This window comes from Gobio gobio (assembly GCF_949357685.1).
Source record: "Gobio gobio genome assembly, chromosome: 9".
Classification (NCBI taxonomy): domain Eukaryota; kingdom Metazoa; phylum Chordata; class Actinopteri; order Cypriniformes; family Gobionidae; genus Gobio; species Gobio gobio.
In genome coordinates, this window is record NC_137115.1 from 19,011,965 (window position 1) to 19,034,241 (window position 22,277).

The 22,277-nt window shown below is 41.1% G+C and overlaps 1 protein-coding gene across 1 annotated transcript in view; it reads right to left on the reverse strand.

Annotated features, from left to right (window-relative positions):
• Window positions 1-634: 634 nt before the first annotated feature.
• Window positions 635-22,277, reverse strand: part of gins2 (GINS complex subunit 2) — a 32,417-nt gene continuing 10,774 nt past the window's right edge. The window contains exons 4-5 of the mRNA XM_079825245.1: window positions 11,063-11,189; window positions 635-1,065 (exon numbers count right to left, since the gene is read on the reverse strand). Of these exons, the coding sequence (XP_079681371.1) occupies window positions 949-1,065; window positions 11,063-11,189 (244 nt within the window). The 3' untranslated portion in view covers window positions 635-948. The remainder of the gene's footprint in view (window positions 1,066-11,062; window positions 11,190-22,277) is intronic.

Below are 22,277 nucleotides of genomic sequence, written 5' to 3' on the forward strand. Positions count from 1 at the left end.
AAATGTTTGTTTGAGGAGCACGAGTTTGAGGTGTTGACTGGCCTCCGAATTTCCCAGATCTCAATCCAATTGAGCATCTGTGGGATGCGCTGAACAAACAAGTCTGACCCATGGAGGCCCCACCTCGCAACTTACAGGACTTAAAATATCTGCTGCTAACATCTTGGTGCCAGATACGACAGCACACCTTCAGGGGTCTAGTGAAGAGTCCATGCCTTGACCAACACAATACACAATATTAGGAAGGTGGTCATAATGTTATGCCTGATCGATGTATGTTTTTCATATCTATATATCTATATATATTCATATATATATATACACACAAACACACATATATAGGAAGCGTTTGCCTGATGAAACAATATTTTCAGACGGGCAGAATTCATATACAGGAATGACATCATGGTGGTCACACACTTTCCACCTTAATGAGGAAAATAATTCTGTTTTGGCTTTAAATTCGGGGTGAGTAGAGTCAACAGTGAGATGGTGTGGATCATTGGAGTGATGAAATTGTCTATCTTGAATATTCTTCTAAGAGTTATGACTACAAATTAAACATTGTGGTTGAATTCCTTTTGTTTTTGTGCATACAATTGTCAGCAAAATTTGTAATTTTTTTAATTTATTTAGACAAAAATATAATTGATCAAACAGCTTAGTAAAAAAAAAAATTATTCTCCATTACATACAAACATTGATTAAAGGTTTTTACTAGACTGGACAGCTACCTTAATAGTGCAGCATCAGTCACTATTTACATGCCGAGCAACAGCAGTGGTCATGAGTTCAGATAGAATTCTGATCTCCAGACAGTCAACAGTGATCTTTTTAAACATCTGTTCCATAACAAACACAAATTTTAGTTCTATCTTATGGTTTACTACATCAGATAACATGAAAAATGACAATCTGGTAGAGAGGTCTCCAGTATTTTATAACATCTCAGTAGTCCTGACTTCTTCCCGGCTGCAGATTTGAGCGCAGTTTATACATGTAGTTCAGAGAATCCAGCAGAAATGAGCGTGTGGTGTTGATCTCCATTAGTGTGAGGTTATCCAGCTAAAAAGATAAAGAGAATGAAGCTTTATCAAACAACAGACATCTTAATTTGACTGAATCGCAACAAGTTAAAGAGAATGAATAAATGATAGGGATTTTTACCCTGGGTAAAGCAACGTGTCACTTGTAATTCAGAAACGGTAATGGAAACGTTAGAAACTATAAGGCTAACTGATGCACAATAGCAAGACACGCCATCATTTTAACAGCTCACATACAGTGAGGAAAATAAGTATTTGAACACCCTGCTATTTTGCAAGTTCTCCCACTCAGAAATCATGAAGGGTTCTGAAATTGTCATTGTTAGGTGCATGTCCAAAAAAAAAAAATCCAGAAAACACAATGTATGATCTTTTAACTATTTATTTGTATGATACAGCTGCAAATAAGTATTTGAACACCTGTCTAGCAGCTAGAATTCTGACCCTCAAAGACCTGTTAGTCTGCCTTTAAAATGTCCACCTCCACTCCATTTATTATCCTAAATTAGATGCACCTGTTTGAGGTCGTTAGCTGTATAAAGACACCTGTCCACCCCATACAATCAGTAAGAATCCAACTACTAACACGGCCAAGACCAAAGAGCTGTCCAAAGACACTAGAGACAAAATTGTACACCTCCACAAGGCTGAAAAGGGATACGGGGAAATTGCCAAGCAGCTTGGTGAAAATGGTCCACTGTTGGAGCAATCATTAGAAAATGGAAGCTAAACATGACTGTCAATCTCCCTCGGACTGGTGCTCCATGCAAGATCTCACCTCGTGGGGTCTCAATGATCCTAAGAAAGGTGAGAAATCAGCCCAGAACTACACAGGAGGAGCTGGTCAATGACCTGAAAAGAGCTGGGACCACCGTTTCCAAGGTTACTGTTGGTAATACACTAAGACGTCATGGTTTGAAATCATGCATGGCACGGAAGGTTCCCCTGCTTAAACCAGCACATGTCCAGGCCCGTCTTAAGTTTGCCAATGACCATTTGGATGATCCAGAGGGGTCATGGGAGAAAGTCATGTAGTCAGATGAGACCAAAATAGAACTTTTTGGTCATAATTCCACTAAACGTGTTTGGAGGAAGAAGAATGATGAGTACCATCCCAAGAACACCATCCCTACTGTGAAGCATGGGGGTGGTAGCATCATGCTTTGGGGGTGTTTTTCTGCACATGGGACAGGGCGACTGCACTGTATTAAGGAGAGGATGACCGGGGCCATGTATTGCGAGATTCAGGGGAACAACCTCCTTCCCTCAGTTAGAGCATTGAAGATGGGTCGAGGCTGGGTCTTCCAAAATGACAATGACCCGAAGCACACAGCCAGGATAACCAAGGAGTGGCTCTGTAAGAAGCATATCAAGGTTCTGGCGTGGCCTAGCCAGTCTCCAGACCTAAACCCAATAGAGAATCTTTGGAGGGAGCTCAAACTCCGTGTTTCTCAGTGACAGGCCAGAAACCTGACTGATCTAGAGAAGATCTGTGTGGAGGAGTGGGCCAAAATCCCTCCTGCAGTGTGTGCAAACCTGGTGAAAAACTACAGGAAACGTTTGACCTCTGTAATTGCAAGCAAAGGCTACTGTACCAAATATTAACATTGATTTTCTCAGGTGTTCAAATACTTATTTGCAGCTGTATCATACAAATAAATAGTTAAAAAAAATCATACATTGTGATTTCTGGATGTTTTTTTTAAGATTATGTCTCTCACAGTGGACAAGCACCTACGATGACAATTTCAGACCCCTCCATGATTTCTAAGTGGGAGAACTTGCAAAATAGCAGGGTGTTCAAATACTTATTTTCCTCACTGTACATATCCATCCAATCAAAGATATCTGCACTGCAAATAAGAATGTGAATCTGGGGCTTTGGAATGTATTGTGTGAAACCTGAATGATAAAAGACTTAAAGGGATAGTTCACCCAAAAATGAAAATTACCCCATGATTTACTTAGGGATGGGCATTTTTGTCAATTTCTCATTTCGATCATCGATAGGTCTCAAAAACGAGTACTCGAGTACTCGGGGCGGGGCATGTGCAGGGGGCGGGGCATGTCCGTCATTGAGATAATGAAAACTGTTATGAAAATGGTTGTTGACAAATACAAACGTGACATGAAAACAGGTATATGAAAACATGAACATATAAAACAAAAAATAACTGCTAGATTATGATGCATAAATGTCTTTGAAAAAGAAACATCTTTATAAAATGACCGTCTCAAATAACCAAGTCAGTAATATCGAGCATTGCCTTTGAGCTAAAACTGTGAAATAACACCACCCTGCAGAGCTTGCTAGCTGGTTAATAAACTCAACCAAACGCACCCTATATCAATATTAATATGAAGATTATTATGAACCTATTACGACATAAATCAACACAAAAGGACGTGAATATGCACGTCGTGAACTTCAGCGTGCTAGATTTTACAGGCTATGGTTTGAAACGGAACATTTTGAATGCGCTCTTCCCTTAACAACGCTGATACACGGACAACGAAAGCACACAGAAACAACATTTTATTAAAATAGTGTTCTCATTATAATGCTTTGACAGATTGACTCTGCACATCATGCACTTAATTTTATTATTCATGATCGATGTGTTTACAGACATCACTGCGCGTTTTCGAACTCATAACGAAAAACAACTTTAAATAAACTAGAATTGCTGTTAAAAAAATACGAGAACAGTATAGCAGTGCTGCATTACTAATATCAATGATTCTGAGAAAGAAATAGCCTATCTAAAAAGAATATGACCATCTCTAAACCATCATGTCGAGCATGAAATATTCGTTTGAGCTGAAACTGAAGAGAATGAACAGCCGGTATAACGGCAGCGCTTTGGCTTGCTTATTAAGCTCAACCAAACGCTTCTTATATTAGATTAATCAGATAGACAACATAAAGTAATCTTACATCGTGCATCTGCAGAAAACGACGCGAATGCGCACATGAACTTCACGCGCTAGCCTGAGTGTTCTTGCTAGTTTCTCTGTGGATCAGCTGATACACGGGGAACTAAGCACAGATCATTTACCGCATTCTATTTCCATCGTGTTCTCATTATAATGCTATGTAGGCTATTTTTTCAGGGCGATCATCGTTCTCATGATCGATGATCGCTGTCACGTTCGAGTACTCGATTACTCGACCACTGTTGCCCATCCCTAGATTTACTCACCCTCAAGCCATCCTAGGTGTATATGCCATTCTTTATTCAGACGAATACAATCTGAGTTATATTAAAACATATCCTGGCTCTTCCAAGGTTTATAATGGCAGTGAATGGCAGCCCAAAATTTGAAGCCCCAAAATGTGCATCCATCCAATATAAAAGTAATCCACACGGCTCCGGGGGGGTTAATAAATACCTTCTGAAGCGAATCGATGGGTTTACGTAAGAAAAATATCCATATTTAACACGTTATAAAGTAAAATATCTAGCTTCCTCCAGGCCGCCTTCCGTATTCAACTTACGAAGAAAGTTGGAAGCTTGGAAATTAACTTTTCCATTAAGGGGCTCCTTGCAATTGATTTCCAGGAGCATTTTATTCATTTATAAGTGCAATTTTAATGATTACCTTTGTTGTCATTTGTCGAATACTTAAATTTAACCAATTACTTAAATCAATCAGAATACTAGACTGTTACCAATACAATTTTATCATTAACAAAAGCCATCTTTACACTGCAAATCATCTGAAATAGCTTAAATGTTTATCTACACACTGTTTAATGTTACTCAAATTATAAAATGAACAGGAACTCTTTACAGAGTCATTGTCAGTTATTGATATTAGAGATGTTCCGATACCCTTTTTCCCTTCCCGATACCGATTGCGATACCTGGGCTCAGGGTATCGGCCGATACCGAGTACTGATCTGATACCTGGGTGTGTATCTGTATATACAGCTGTATATACTACTAGCCCTGTATGAATTGCTAGAATTATTTTATGGTGTGCTTTAGACTTATCCGTTAATAAAACATGAACAAATACATGGTGAACTACTGTACTTCTTACAGTATTTTTATTATCTGACATGCATTTGACAGTAAAATTATTTATTTTTCTTAAACTTCAAATGCAGCCACATATCTAACACTGCAAACTGAATTTTAGGTATTTTAGTTTTAAAATATAACTGTATAAAAAACAGTGCAACAAACAAATGTAGGAATATAAAAAATTATATATTAATCAGAAAATAATCTCTTTACAACAAAACAAGTGAAAAATAAGCAACCATCTAGGCATTATTATTAGTAGTAGAGACGTATTATTATAACATAGAGATGTAGCTAAATCTACTGTACAACAGTAGCCTAATATATTCTGCCAATTTAAACATTTTTAAACCAAACTTTTATTTTGACGGGTTGCCGTGAAGATATTTCAGTGTCTGTTCATTAAATGACTGTTTTCTCAAATGAAATGGTAAATTCTAATGAAGTGACAGTTTATGCATTCGTGTCCTCATATAGTGACCATAGACTGTAAAAAAAAAAAAAAACACGGCAGAGATTACAAAGATAGCGACCGTCACGTGCGCGGGCGCCCGCCATCCACACAGAAACGAAATACTGCTAAACAGTGGACATACTGCTAAAGCGTTTTTAATTTCTTCTTCGCTGCTCTAAACCATAGACAGTAAAACAAATGGACACAGCGACCCGATAAGACTTCAACGGAGAACACTGAAGTCAGTTAGAAGCACTCACTTCCTGATGGCTGAGCATACTAGCTTGACGACGTAGATGTGACGTGACAACCTGTCTGACAGTTGTTTAAGTCTTCTAGTAGTTGTACAAAGTAAAATCTGAATCACCGAATCTTGTAGAGACAGAGAGAGTGAGCAGGAGCAACTTTTGATGAATGAAGCAGGATTTGCGACATCTCTATCAGCGTTTATGCAGCGAAGAAGAACCACGCCGCAGTTAGGCAAAGCTAGCGGTCATAATAACTAGGTCTTGTTTAAGAAAATGGTATCGGATCGGTACATGGGTTCAAGTACTCGCCGATACCAATGCCAGAATTTTGTTGTGGTATCGGTGATATTTCCGATACTAGTATCGGAACAACTCTAATTGAGATGCTCTTGATATTGTAGGCAAATAATGATTTGTCGATTAATAGATACATAAAATGTTTTTGTGTTTGGGGAAACTGCACGTCATATTCTGACTACACAGATAAAACTACAAACATTTACACATTATTTTCATGCTTTTTATGTATCATGTTTCATTATCCTTCAGCAATCATTATTATATTATGATTTGCTGGTACAAAGTAATCTAAAGCCATTCCATAGCTGAATGTGAGGAACAGAAGAATATTTACATCGTTATGTTAAAAGTTCACGGAAACTCATCTTCCCTCTGCTGTAGCTGTCAATCATTCTCCGTCCAGCATTCAAACTGCCCGTCGCGTTCGGTTACAACAGTCAGCAGCACGGTAAAACTCTCCAAGATGATATATTCATTATAATACTTGATCTGTAGATAAATGGCTGTTTGCATAAAATGACTTCATCTTGCTGGAGTTAATCTAGCGGTTTCTGAACTATGTTGTACTCACTACCGGGTGACAACACACAGACTATTAATTAGCATCACACGCACAATAACTGAAATTTAAAACTGTGAAGAAACAAATAATCAGTAAACTGTTGGACAGATATGCATTACAGACTAGGATTTGGCCGCTCAACATCTCTTCTCATTGTGCCGTGAACTTTTCAATGCGCACTCGCGCTGCACTGCGCGCTCTGACTCAGTGTTGCTTTAAGCGCATCATTCTGCACCCGGGATGCGCATAAGCACATTGTGCCGCTCTGTTTTGAAGCGTTTCATATATTTTTTATAGTTTTGTGCGCTGAAAGATTATTAAAAGCCTTAAAATCTTGTTTTTTCGTATCTATCATATCTTTGTTGCCCCATTACAAAGCTGCACATTACGTTTACAATAAACATCTTGTAATTTGATATTATTTGTGTAGGCCCATATAATTATCTACATTCATATATAAATATAAATATAATAATATAAATTGCTTTTCATAAATGTATTTTATAAGAACACAAAGTAATTTGTACCTTTTTATTAACATAGCATAACATATAATATAACATAACATATAATATTTTAACATAATTTAGCCCAAATATTTTTTTCCAGAATTACTTTTTGTAAATACAATTTTTTATATATATTTTTGTCATACCTATATATTTTTATTAATTTATTGTTTTCTCTATAATGAAGTACTTATTGGATTCTGGATTGTGTTTAACAAATAAAAGAGTGACTATTAGTTTCACAAACACAGATGTAGATATTCTATAATGATAGAAATATATGAATGATACATTTATAACCCTTTTATTTTGTCAGTTTGTTGTGATTGTTTCAGTTATTTACTGAATTAAATAAATATTTAAAGGTGTCCGCTGTAATTTAACACTGCAACGTGATCTTAAAAGGGATTAAATTCATAATTATTTAATGATCAAAGCACTCAAAAAATGTTTGACAGCCCTAAAACTGACAATTAATTGGCAAAATTGCGAGCCGCGAGTCGGCTGGGCCAAGCAGGGTTTTACCACCTCCGCCTCATTTTGAGCCAGGAAAAACCCTGGTTGAGTCCCTTCGCTTATACCCCGATCTAGTTTCTTTTCTGGTTCACCAGAAAAGGGGCTTCTTTTGCTGATAAGCCTGGGTGACCTGAGGATTACAGTGAGGCTTCCCTGCCGAGTAGACTACATCTCCATGCAGGGCTCTATAGTGACCATTTTGGGCGCATTTGCGCCTGAAAATTACTGCGTGCGACTGCGGAAAAAATATTTAGGCGCACCGTTGCGCGATTCTCATAAATAGATGTATAATACAATCGGAATAAAAACTACAAAACTGACTGACTGAGCAACTGTTACGTTTCGTGTTGCAATCAACTGCTTTTCAAGCCTTCTGTTAGCAGAGCATGTGCAAAAAACGTGTGCGACGGACTAACACTTCACAGATTGAAACCACGGTCTATGGGTGAAACGGGTGTGACGCGGCCATGCACTTACCAGACGCCTCGCGCTGAAGTTTCTTTGCAGCCAAAATTAACTAGAAATACCACATTTGGATTATCATAAACAAGGTTGGAATTAACAGGGGCTTGGGGCAAAAATGCCACCAAAAATGAATTAATAAAAAATCATTTAAAAACGCTCCTGTATGAGTTCTTGATTTAATCTTTATCAGCTGCAGTCCATAATATTTATTGTGTTTAAAAATGACTAGATGCATATGAGTGAGTACATCATGAATCCATTTTCCAAACTGTGTTTTTATCTTACCCTGAATCACTATGGTACACATACAATAAGTGTTTATATTCTGACTATTCAATTCCAGTTTGGGTCGCAGGGCTGCGGAGGAGCACAGTCCCTGCGTGACTCGCCATAGACATAAACAGAGAGAAGTAGCTCCGGCTGCAGTGTTCTTCCGCGAGACGCCTGCAGTTCTGTTTATTAAGCGCCAGAGCGCCTCAAGTTACGGACAGCTATTGCTCCGAGTATTGGCATGATTGCAAATGTGATACTGATCTTGTAAAAAAGTTCAATAGACAAGTTGATATTAAGTAACAACGTTTTAGCCACAATACTGTTTATTTCGTGAAAATCAAAACTACACCAGAACTGTTGCGCATCTCCAAGATCGAATGAATCAGCGTTTGAACGATTGAATGAATGACTCCCACATAGACTTGACGCCACCTACTGGCTGTTTTATTTTCATATTTATACTTTGCATGGACTTTTTATTTAAAATATAAATATTTTAACTAAGTTTAAGTTTAACTTGTACATAGCCTATTTCTAAATTCAAAAATTATATTTAAAACATTCATACAACATTATTTACCCATGAGCTGCATTAAATCCAGTGTTGTGCCAGTTCACAGCTTTTCTGAACTAGTTCAAGTTCAGTTCATACATGCTCAAAGTGAACAGTTCACGTTCAAAGTTCACAATTTTAATTCTGAACTAGTTCAAAGCTCAGTTCATTTTACTTTTTTCGTGAGATATTCAAATAAATACTTTTTTTCACACTACGAGCTAGAAATCACTATACGTTCTTTGAAGCTGCTCATTGTAGACATTTGCTCATCATGACACTGCAATTGTGGGTTTCTTACCAGGTGATGAAACTTGCAGCAGTACAGACAAGGTAGACCAGTTCTATACTTAGTGCAATGAAATCTACCAGCATTTAATTAAAAAAAGAATATATAATATGAAATATGTATATATTATTTGATATATATGATATTATATATACATTTCCCTTTCCTCCCTTATGACCCTCGAGGGCGTGCATATATGCATTTACACTGGATGGATGTTTTAACTCAATGTGCCGTTTCAAATTCGAGAAGGACGTTGTTGATGTCCTAACTTGTTTTTGCTGCGCAGGTGGACATATCTTACACAGAAAGGTACGATTTTTGCCGTCGGGGTCTTGGTTTGCAAGAGTGTAAAATTGTTTTAAATGTTCATAAGGAGAATCGGTGTCCGTCTCCGTGCCATCACTTCCACTAGCCATTTTTTTAAAAATTGCAGCGCTTTCTCTCACTCTCGTCTTTGGTCTGTCTCTCTCTCTCTCTCGCTCCTCTAGCCCTCCGCGCTCTCGTCGTTGCCTGCAACGCGGCGTTGCTATGCCTACCCCGCTCTGCTGCAATTCATCACGGGTAACGTTGTGCGGAAGCCAGTATGCTATTCAACTATTCTCAGCCGGACACTACGTTGCCCGCAATGCATTGCGCACACAATGTCAAAACCATTTCTGTCTGGTGATACATGATTTAAGCGGCACCAGCGAGAATACAGGAGGGAGGAACTTTCTCTCGTTGCGTTTCAAAAGAGAAAACAGATGTCACTCAGTTTTCAATGAAAAACAAATTCCAACGTTCATTTACAGTGATGTCTGCCGTTCATGACACATAATGTGAACTAATTCACGTTCAAGTTCTTTATTAAAAAATGTGTTGCGTTCAGTTCAACGTTCACGAAAAAATGAGCGTGTTCAATGAACGCGTTCTTTTGAACTCGTTCACGCACAACACTGATTAAATCTATGTAAATGTGTCTAAACACCACTTCAGATAGAGCTGCTGTGCCACTTCTACAGTGCAAAGATTGATCTTTTGATGCTGATTTAATTAGATTGGTAACAGTCTGGTTGTGTCTTATTGCTCTAACTGAATTTATTGTTTAAATTAACATTTTAAAAACAACTTTTATTTTAATTGAAGAAATTGACAAAAGATGATGCATACATTTAATAAGATTAGAAAACATTGCTCTTATAATGGTAAAAATGCCCCTGGACATTAATTTAAAGGGACAAAGATCATCCTGTAATGGGAAAGTTATAATTGGAATGCGTATTATTGATCAGAAAGTGCTCCTAAATTTTTGACTGTGCTCCTAATTTTTTTTAATTAGGAGCACAAGTGCTCCTCAAGTAAAATGTTAGCATAGAGCCCTGCCATGGGCCCCCCACTCCTCTATCGATGGGCAAAATCGGCAGCCCGTATTGGTTATCGGCTAAGGCTGATGAAAATAAAATCGGTATCAGCCCTAAAAAAGCCATATCGGTCGATCCCTAGAAAGAAGAATGTCATATACACCCCTAGGATGGCTTGGGGGTGAGTAAATCATGGGCTAATTTTCATTTTTGAGTGAACTATCCCTTTAACAGTGTAAAACATCGAAATTTGAGATTAAGAAATACTACGAATATTTACCGTTTACCCTGCAAAATTAGAACTATACCCACTACCTACCAGAAAAGGGGCATTAAACAATTTTCAGTGTATGAAAACACTATACACAACAGTGGAAACCCTGCTGTGTTCAGATTGCACACCCGGCACAGTATTTCTGTGGTTCTGATCTACTCATGACAGCTGATCACAATAACTAGCAGTTGTGCTTTACCTGCGCGTGAGCCTCCTGCTGGCTGATGAAGCTGTCAGCAGAAAGTCTCAGTTTGGCCACGCGTGTATCCCAGATGTCCTTGACCAGTGTTCGAATCTCATCAGCTTTGGGGATGTTATCTGCAGCACTCCACACAAAAAGAACACTTTTTCAATATTTTAAAATCAAAATATGAAACGTATAATACATATTACATAGGGTGTGTATAAACCCCATTATTAGTTTAAATTGCATTTCCATGAAGATTGTAAAAAATATGGAAATGTTAGTTTCTGCAGTTTCATAGGGGATAGCAATAATAAGCTAGCTTTGAAAGCCTAAAAAAGGAAAAGATCCCACTCTCCTTTCAAAGCGCTCTCTTAAAGCTATGCCTCCACCAAAACACATGCTGCAACAGGCTATTTCAAACAGTCAAGCATTTTTCACTCACAACAGACCTGGTCGAGTACAAAAATTACACCTTACATGTCACTGACTTGACACAGAATGGGCACTGGTGTCAAAATGTCTGCAAACAAGTTTTTTACCAGAGGATCACACTGCCACTAACTTGGCCAATGCTTAGCATGAGGCTCTGAATGACTAGGAGAGAATAAAGTGTCTTGTCTCGAAGACAAGTATGGCTCCTACTCGGCAATCAATAGTCTTCATTCGCTGGCAAGACGAGCAAAAGATGGAAAGGCACAAGTGCAACAACACATCACATAGCGAAGGACATGGTACCCAACTATATTTTAATATTTTATATTTTATATATTATATATTCTATAAATATTAACATGCCAGCCACTGCTTTAAACCAAATGTCGGGAAAGAGTTTACATTGAAATAAGTAACGTAGCATTTTTTCTTCACCACTGCCGATCTATGGTCAAGCCGTACCACAGAACCATACATAAGACTCACAATCCACTTCATTGATGGTGACTGGAAACAGCAAAGCAAATTCCTACAAACTTCAAATTTTCCTGATGACCACACCGGGGAAATAATCACATCGGGTCTGAGGGATGTAGGGCTGTCAAATAAAAAAAATCAAATTTCGAATATTCGTCGAATTTACAAAAAAATGCACATTTGAATGCAAAAACCGTGCATTTGAATTTTTCCTAGAGGCGCGCGAGACATGCCGATGACGGAACTCACGCGGTTTGTTTATCCAGTACAGCGCGGTGCGGCTGTGTTGTTAATTTAAAAAAAAAGACTGAAAAAAAAGAGTGAGGACTCGTGAGAAAAGAGTGAGAAAATGGGCAACCGGTTCGACGCCGTATACAGTCAAGACAGAGCAGTGTAGAAGAAGACAATCAGGGCTTTGGGGCATGAGATGCATATAAATGAAAGAAGATACGCTACCGATTTTGCTGACGAAAATCCTCTCAGTTGGTGGCAAAAATAATGCGGTATATACACTAACCTAAAGGATTATTAGGAATACCTGTTCAATTTCTCATTAATGCAATTATCTAATCAACCAATCACATGGCAGTTGCTTCAATGCATTTAGGGGTGTGGTCCTGGTCAAAACAATCTCCTGAACTCCAAAATGAATGTCAGAATGGGAAAGAAAGGTGATTTAAAGGGGTGGTAAACCACAATTTCACTATTCTAACTTTAGCTAGCGTGTAATGTTGCTGCTTGAGCATAAACAACATCTGGAAAGTTACAACGTTCAAAGTTTAAAGCAAAGGGAGATATTTGCTTTTAAAGAAATCCATTTCTAAGGACTACAGCAAACGGCCAGTAGGCGACTACAGACATTCTTCCAGGGTTGGTGACATCCCCAGCCTCAATATTTACATAAACCCCTCCTCCGTGAATATTAAATAAGGGGGGGTGAGGCCATTTTGTATCGCTGTTGTTGTGGTATAGTGGTATAGGCAGGAGTGGTGTTGCTGCAATGCCGACGAAACACTGTTATTTTCATCCGGATTGCAGGTCTGGGGATGGGCGTTTAACATACAGCATGTTATATGCACATGTGTTTGAGACAGAGGGGAACAGGTCACAGATATATGCTGCCCATCATAAAGCACGAGACAGACAGGTGGAGGAGGAGACTGGAAAATGTGACATAATGGACAATATTCGTCCGTTGCAATTCATGAGCGGTTCAGCGAGACAAACACTGCCAGTGTGAATCATGCACGACGGGCGTGCCTCCCGCTGCACATTTCACGGAGGAAAACATCCACAATCTTCGCGAATTCAATGCCGGATTTGTACAACGTCAGCTGCGCGAGACAAACACGGCCAGTGTGTGGATGCACGACGCGCGCGCTGCACATTTCACGGAGGAAAACATCCACAATCTTCGCGAGTTCAATACAGGATTCGCCCCACGGCTTGTCCTGAAAGCTGGATTTACAAACAGAAGCTGTTTACGGGCCACAACCTGTAAGTCTGATTGATTTTTCATCGATGTGTTTTCCTGTAATACGTTAATTGTACGTTGTAGCAAGGAAGTAAACAAATGACAACGCTGTTCTGCAAACCAGTCTGTTAAATGCTCATTCACTTAACGTTATCCGACAAACACCTAACGTTACAAACACCTAACGTTAAAATCTCAACAGCGAACTTGGCATTAGTGTAAATGATTCTTTGATTAGAGCTTTTATGTATTGTTTATCTACAGGCATGCTAAACATGGTTCTGTGTGTGATTTGGCTACTAGTAAAGCCAGTGTTTAGTGTTCGTTTTGGGTTAATAGTTCTTGACACAGATATTGGGCTATAATCGTTCTAAAAATACAAAAGTGCCATTCAGTAGCGATCACTATAGATCCGCAGTCTTTACTCTTGAGGACTGAACAGGTTCTGCTCGATCATCTTCACTAAAATGTTCTGGGTCTGATTCGGGCTCAGATTGGTATGGTTTTATTGACGCCATTGTTTCTAATACTACTCAAAGCACAGTCTACCGGTAAAGGTAAGGGGCGTGGCATTTCCGATAAACGTGCACTGCGGTTAGCGAATCACAACACACTGGGCCAGCTAACCAATCTGAGCCCATTGTGTATTTTTGAGGGACTGGCTTCATAGAACCCGGAAAGCATCAGACCGTTTTACAAGGAGGGACAGAGCAGTGTAGAATAAAGGTCAAATATATGAAAAATAAAGATTTTTTTTAAAAAACGAAGCATGAACACATGTTACAGTGCACCCCACAAACACAATCAAGCCTTCAAAAGAATGTGTTTTACCACCCCTGTAACACTCCCCTAAACAGCTTAGTAGAGTTTACACTATTAAATGGGACCACTCGTTCCTATTTGCTAAATCAAAACTATGGAGGAGTATAAAACACAAGACAAATCAGATTGTAAAGCCAAAATCACCAGTGTATTAACAAGACACAAATATACCCAAAATAACATTTACTCAATCGTGAATGTGTGTGTGTGTGTTTGTGTGAGCGAGGTGCATAAGTCTTTATGTCCAGCGTGTAACGTTACTATGTACAAAGTCAGATCCGTCTCACCGGCAACGTTGACAACTCCGGGAGCAGTATCTGTGTGTTGTCCAGCTGTTTAAAGTCCTCCGGAACGAGTAATCCACAGTCCAAGGAAACAGTTATACTCCACAGAAGATCGGCAGTCAATGCTCATAAAATCAGCCATCAAACAACTCAGGTAATCCGACACGATCGGGTCCGTAGTGAGAATGAATGAGCGCGCTCTCGATCGCCAGTTTGCCGGTCCTATATATTTAAAACCCACACTCCCAGTTCCTGTTTGGGTGACGTGTCATCACGTGACACTCCGTCTCGCCCGGAACGCATCTCGCGAGACGGGAGATAAAGCTCAATAACACAGACAGGTTAGGCAGAAATACAGAACACAGGAGATAGCATTTAAAACAAATGACCAACTAATCACTCTTATTAGTTGATCTAATATAAATATGCTTCCCCTTATGTGGCCACGCTACATAGATCCCCCCCCCCAGCCATCGGCATCGGAGGAGATCGTCCGAACCAGCGTTTCAGGTTAACCACATTTACAATGTCTGTTTTAAGTGGGTCACCCCAACGAACTGTGTAATTTATTGGCCCCATTTTTTTTGTTATTTCAGCCGGTCCCTCCCACTTGGGCGCTAGCTTAGCAGAGAATTTATTAGAGGCAGAAGAGATAGGATGAGTTTTTATCCAGACTAGATCACCCGGCTGAAACTGCGCATCTTTCCGTCGGGAATTGTAATATCTAGCTTGTCTGGCTTGCTGCACACCCACTCTTTGCTTTACTTCCTCTGCAATGATGTTCTGTCGTTCCAGTAGATTATACGAGGATTGGTCTGGGGTGGGAGGTTTGAGGATTAACCTCTCCAGCGGTCCGAGAAGCTGCCTGCCCAGCATTAACTCTGCCGGTGTTCTACCGGTGGTTTCTTGGTGTGCAGTGTTAATGGCGAATCTTAACTCAGGTAACCACTGGTCCCAGGCTTGATGGTATTGTCCCACGTATGATGCAATCATTGTTTTTAATGTCCGGTTTACCCTTTCTGTCAGGTTTGTCTGAGGGTGATAGCTGGTGGTGAGTTTTTGGATACTTCCCCAGGTCTTGCATAACTCAGCCAGTATGTTGGAGGTAAATTGTGCTCCTCTGTCTGAGATCAAGTACTTGGGAACGCCCCAACGAGTAAAAACTTCTTCCCTTAGAATTTTGACAATCTTTTGTGTCTTACTATCCCTAAGGGGGAACATCTCTACCCATTTAGTGTAGTAATCCACTACCACTAAGAGGTAAGTGTTTTGCTTCTTGCTGAGGGGAAAGGGTCCCATTAAATCCATACCCAGTGTATGACCTGGTTCTGTCACTTGAGTATGCTGTAGAAAACCGCTGGGTTTGGTGTTGTCATGTTTATATTTTTGACAGATATCGCAACCCTTGACGTACTGCCAGACGTCTTTGCGGACCGTAGGCCACCAAGCCACCTCCAAGAGCCTCAGCAAAGTTTTTAGTCGACCCAGATGTCCTCCTAGTGGGTTGTCATGAAAGTAATGTAAAAAGCCAGACATTAATGCCTGAGGAACAACCAATTGGAATTTGTCTCCGTTGTTTTTTACAGGTACCCGTCGATACAACACCCCCTGTTGGACCTCGAAGGTAATCTTTTGGTCTTGTACCTTCCTGACATTGGTGTCTGACTTCAGGAGAGCCAAAGTGCTGTCAGTACTTTGTGCTAATGAAATTTCCGCTAGTGTGTGAGGTATGTCTGATGAACACCCAGTCGTTGTTATGATGGTCATACAGTGCGCATCTTCCCTCTCCTCAGCTTCACCGACTCTGGACAAGGCATCGGGCCCCAGGTTGAGACATCCCTTCCTATGATGTACTTGGAAATTGAACTGCTGCAACCTTAGAGTCCATCGGGTCAGTCGAGAGGAGGTCTTGGGGCTATTGAAGGCCCATGTTAATGCAGCATGATCGCTGTAAATGTCAAACTGACTCCCTTCAAGGTAATGCCTCCATTTTTCCACTGCCCAAACCACGGCCAGACACTCTTTTTCAGAGGTGGAGTAATTTAGTTCTGCTCCTCGTAATGTCCTAGAAGCATAAGCTATCACTCTTTCCCCTTCAGGTGTTTGCTGGGTGATAATGGCTCCTAGACCTACATCACTGGCGTCCGTATGCACCTGGAAAGATTGGTTAAGGTCTGGCTGCATCAATACCGGTGGGTCTTGTAGCACTTGTTTGATGGTATCCATGCTGGCTTGACACTCAGAAGTCCAGTCCCATTTTACTCCCTTCTTTTTCAGGTGATTCAAAGGTGCAGTGATGTCAGCGAAATGGGGAATGAATTTGTGGTACCAGCCTGCTAATCCCAAGAAGCGTTGGAGAGCTTTGAGGTCTTTGGGAGGAGGATACTGGGCAACAGCCATTGTCTTTTCAGAGTCAACCTCTACTCCTTTCACTGAGACTATGTGGCCCAGGAACTTCAACTGTCTTTTAAAAAAGTGACACTTCTTCATGTTAAGGGTAAGAGATGCCTTTTCCAGTCTCTGCATTATGGAGTTCAGGTGTTTTATGTGTTCCTCTAATGATCGAGAATAGATGATAATATCATCTATGTACACAAAACAGAATTTTCCTCTCAATTCTGCCAGAACCTTCTCCATAAGCCTCTGGAATGTGGCAGCGGCATTCCGTAGCCCATATGGCATGGATCGGAATTGGAATAACCCCTGGTTGGTGATGAAGGCTGTTTTTTCTTTGCTACTTTCCTCCATATCCACCTGCCAATATCCTGACTGCAAATCCAGTGTACTGAACCAGGTGGCGCCGTCTAGTGATTCCAAGATGTCATGAATAAGCGGCATGGGATAAGCATCAGGAATGGTCTTGCTGTTGAGCCTCCTATAGTCCACACAGAACCTGTAGGATCCATCAGGTTTAGGGACCAGGACTACAGGGGAAGACCATGGAGAGCAGGAAGGTTCAATGATGTGGTCTTTTAGCATTTGGTCCACTTGGTCATCAATGATCTTTTTCTTGAAGGGTGAGACCCTGTAAGCTCTAGATTTCATTGGTACTTCATCCGATAGGGTAATTTTGTGATGTTCCACTGACGTTTTTCCCAGGACATTCGACGTGGAGCGAGGCCAGGTATTCATCAGCTTCAACAACTCCTCGGGATTGTCGGAGTCCCATCTCGATGCACCCTCAGTGTCCAGGACTGTGAGTGTTGGTTCCCAGGTGTGAGGTAAGGCGTAGTAAAGACTAACCATGGCACTATGGGATCCTCTTTCACCCACCGGCATTACTGACAGCTCCGGATTAATCAGGGCGGATAAGAAGGGATAGTACATATATCCTTTTCCCACTTTCAGGCCGTATCTACCCTGGCTGACATCCACGATGGCCTCAGCCGCCCTCAGGAAATCCAAGCCAGCTATAATGGAAAACGCCAGGTGATCATCCTTCATTATATACGTCTCCACTCTGCACACTCTATCATGCCACTTATAGCAGATGGTTTTCTGGTTCATAGCCTGGTGCACCTTTCCATCGGCCATGATGAAGCGCTGAGGGGAACCTGTAGGGTCTGATGAAGCCTCACCTCCTAGCTGTCTCCAAAGGTTTTCCTGCATCAGTGTGTACGTGCTCCCTGTATCCACCACTGCCTTCACCTCTTTACCTTTTACTATTACAGGCACCAAGAGAAGAGCATTTAGTGAATGGGGTTGAGCTATAGAGAGTCCTGCCAAGTTTTTGGAAAACTGACGTTCAGGTGGTTTTTTATGGGTCTTTTCTTTACCATTCTGACTGTCCACTTTCTGCCAGTAATCCTTCGCCCCCATACAGTCCTTCTCCACCATAGAGCCCACCTTAACCAGCTGTTCCACCGTCCTCACCGTCCCTCTTAGACAGCCCGCGACTCTTGGATTAATGTTGTTAAGGATGCGGCTCACCATTTCTTCCTCAGTGATATCGGGCTTCCACTTCAGGCAAAGTGCTCGGTAATCATAGGCAAAATCTCTCAGACTTTGACGTGGCTGCTGAACCAGAGATCTCAGCTTATCTTCCACTTCCGTGAGGTAATCATCTGGAAGAAACGCACACATAAAAGCCTCCTTGAAAGATTGCCAATCTGTTACCTTGCTCTTCTCTGCCTTCCACCAGCTCAGAGCAGGTCCTCTCAGAACCGTGCTCAGGGTGCCCACAAGCTCCACACCGGGAAGTGGCCTGATATCCAGAAAGTTTTCACACTGTTCGATGAAGTTGAGCACATCCGATGTCTCGCAGGAGTCACCAAAGGTGGGAAACTCCAGCCGAATCGGGGGCTGCCCGCAGAAGGACGACGAACTTGGAACCACCGGAGGAATAAGCACATCAGTAAGTGGAGGAGATGCATGGGAGATATCATACGTAGCATTAACAGTCTTAGATGGAGGGAATTTAACTCTAGTAGCCGGTATCGGAGTTCTATGATCATGCATAGTTGACATGGCGGTAATAGGGGTATATGGCTGTAATCTAGAGGGAGAAGGGGTACTGGTGAAACGTATTTTTTTCAATTTATTTTCCCATTTTTCATCTCTTCTCAGGAAACAATCAGCCACAGCCGTCTCCAACTTTTCCAGTGAGCGACGGAAATAATCTTCTAACTCTGCTAAGCCATTGTCCACTGCCTCCCGGAAACTAGTTTCCCTATTAAGTGAACTGTCAGCCGAGTGCTTATAATCCTGTTCAACGGATGTGACTTTTGAACTAAGAGCCAATATATCAACTTTGAGCCCATCAATCTCAGATTGCATTCTTTGTACCAGGTTTACATTCACTACACAGCTATCATCCTCATCATCATCATCATCCTCATCATCAGTAATATACAATGAGCTAAGCATAGATGTTATTTCCCCAGTGGGATTGCGTCTAGTGACAAACGGGCCTGCAGTAAAATCAGCACTGCGTGTCTCATCAGTTTTATTAGTTTCAGGTACGTTATCATTGTGAACAACAGCTGGTGTAACATTTTCTGCATTTACATTTGTCTCTTCCTCCATAATTACAAACTTCCCCAATAATAAACAAATCAAAAAGAAACCAAACGGTCCCTGTACGGGCCACCAATATGTAACACTCCCCTAAACAGCTTAGTAGAGTTTACACTATTAAATGGGACCACTCGTTCCTATTTGCTAAATCAAAACTATGGAGTAGTATAAAACACAAGACAAATCAGATTGTAAAGCCAAAATCACCAGTGTATTAACAAGACACAAATATACCCAAAATAACATTTACTCAATCGTGAATGTGTGTGTGTGTGTGTGTGTGTTTGTGTGAGCGAGGTGCATAAGTCTTTATGTCCAGCGTGTAACGTTACTATGTACAAAGTCAGATCCGTCTCACCGGCAACGTTGACAACTCCGGGAGCAGTATCTGTGTGTTGTCCAGCTGTTTAAAGTCCTCCGGAACGAGTAATCCACAGTCCAAGGAAACGGTTATACTCCACAGAAGATCGGCAGTCAATGCTCATAAAATCAGCCATCAAACAACTCAGGTAATCCGACACGATCGGGTCCGTAGTGAGAATGAATGAGCGCGCTCTCGATCGCCAGTTTGCCGGTCCTATATATTTAAAACCCACACTCCCAGTTCCTGTTTGGGTGACGTGTCATCACGTGACACTCCGTCTCGCCCGGAACGCATCTCGCGAGACGGGAGATAAAGCTCAATAACACAGACAGGTTAGGCAGAAATACAGAACACAGGAGATAGCATTTAAAACAAATGACCAACTAATCACTCTTATTAGTTGATCTAATATAAATATGCTTCCCCTTATGTGGCCACGCTACACCCCTTTAAGCAATTTTGAGCGTGGCATGGTTGTTGGTGCCAGACGGGCCGGACTGAGTATTTCAGAATCTGCTCAGTTACTGGGATTTTCACGCACAACCATTTCTAGGGTTTACAAAGAATGGTGTGAAAAGGGAAAAACATACAGTATGCGGCAGTCCTGTGGGCGAAAATGCCTTGTTGATGCTAGAGGTCAGAGTAGAATGGGCCGAGTGATTCAAGCTGATAGAAGAGCAACTTTGACTGAAATAACCACTCGTTACAACCGAGGTATGCAGCAAAGCATTTGTGAAGCCACAACACGCACAACCTTGAGGTGGATGGGCTACAACAGCTGAAGACTAGGGGTGCTCCGATTGATCGGCAACCGATCTCTATCTGCCGATAATCGCTTTGGGATGATTGATCGGCGGTCTCTAAAAAGGCCGATCTCATGAACCGATCTCATGCTGACGACACATAAAAACCCGTGCCTGCCGTGAGAGCTAGGGCATGATATGCAGTGACACAGTCTCATTCTCTTTTTCCGGCGCGGGTAAAATAATTATAATGCTGAAGGTGAGATACAATTCATATTTCTATATTAAATAACTTACGTAGTCATTTGAAAACTTTCTGTGAGACGCAAGTTAAACAGCGCCACTACAAATAGGTACAAATAGTTAAACATCTCCACTACAAATAGGAAAAAGAGGCTACAATTTGCACGAGCTCACCAAATTTGGACAGTTGAAGACTGGAAAAATGTTGCCTGGTCTGATGAGTCTCGATTTCTTTTGAGACATTCAGATGGTAGAGTCAGAATTTGGCGTAAACAGAATGAGAACATGGATCCATCATGCCTTGATACCACTGTGCAGGCTGCTGGTGGTGGTGTAACGGTGTGGGGGATGTTTTCTTGGCACTCTTTAGGCCCCTTAGTGCCAATTGGGCATCGTTTAAATGCCACGGCCTACCTGAGCATTGTTTCGGACCATGTCCATCCCTTTATGACCACCATGTACTAGGGCTGTAATCTCCCAGTCGATTAGTCGATTTATTAGTCGATACGTTCTGGCTCTACCAAAATTCTGATTGGTCGATTTTTTTGCCGCATTCATTTCATTAGTTTTGCCGCGTTCATTTCATCAGTTTTGCCGCGCCGCGTTCATTTCATCATAAACTTGAGGAACGGCCATCAACATACACATGAATGGAAGCGTCACAACACCACGCTTCAGTCGTGCCGCAAAAGTGGATCTGTACTGTCAGTTTTGCCGCATTCATTTCATCAGGTGGAAAGCACTAATTGCTAATGGGGGTGTTTTCAGTGCACCCCTGTTTCACAGGTAACAGTCTGTCTTCAGAACACCCCCTTGTTTCCACTTCTTTTGGATTAGCCCAACCCACTGGAGAAGAGAGACAGATTGAAGAAGGCTAGTTTGCTGTATATTATTTATTTAATTGTGAGAGCGTTTTTTCTGCTCTTGATCTGGCTTGTTTAATAAATATTCCTTTTTTATTAAAGTGGACGTGCCTTTTGTGTTTAAAGGGTTAGTTCACCCAAAAATGAAAATTCTGTCATTAATTACTCACCCTCATGTCGTTGGACACCCGTAAGACCTCCGTTCATATTCGGAACACAAATGAAGATATTTTAGTTGAAAGCTGATGGCTGAGAAAGGCTTCAGACAGGCCTCCATTGGCATTCAGTACATTGACACTTCCAAGATCCATGAAAGGCACTTAAAACGTCGTTAAAAAGTCTCTCACCACAGTGGCTCTACAATAATCTTACGATGCGACGACAATAGTTTCTGTGCGCAAAAAAAAATCTGTGTATGCCTCGCGACGCATGCGCGAGAATATGACGCAGATCCGGCGTTCGGACATATGACCCAGAAGCGATTTGTTTACGAGCAGAGGAAGACGCGC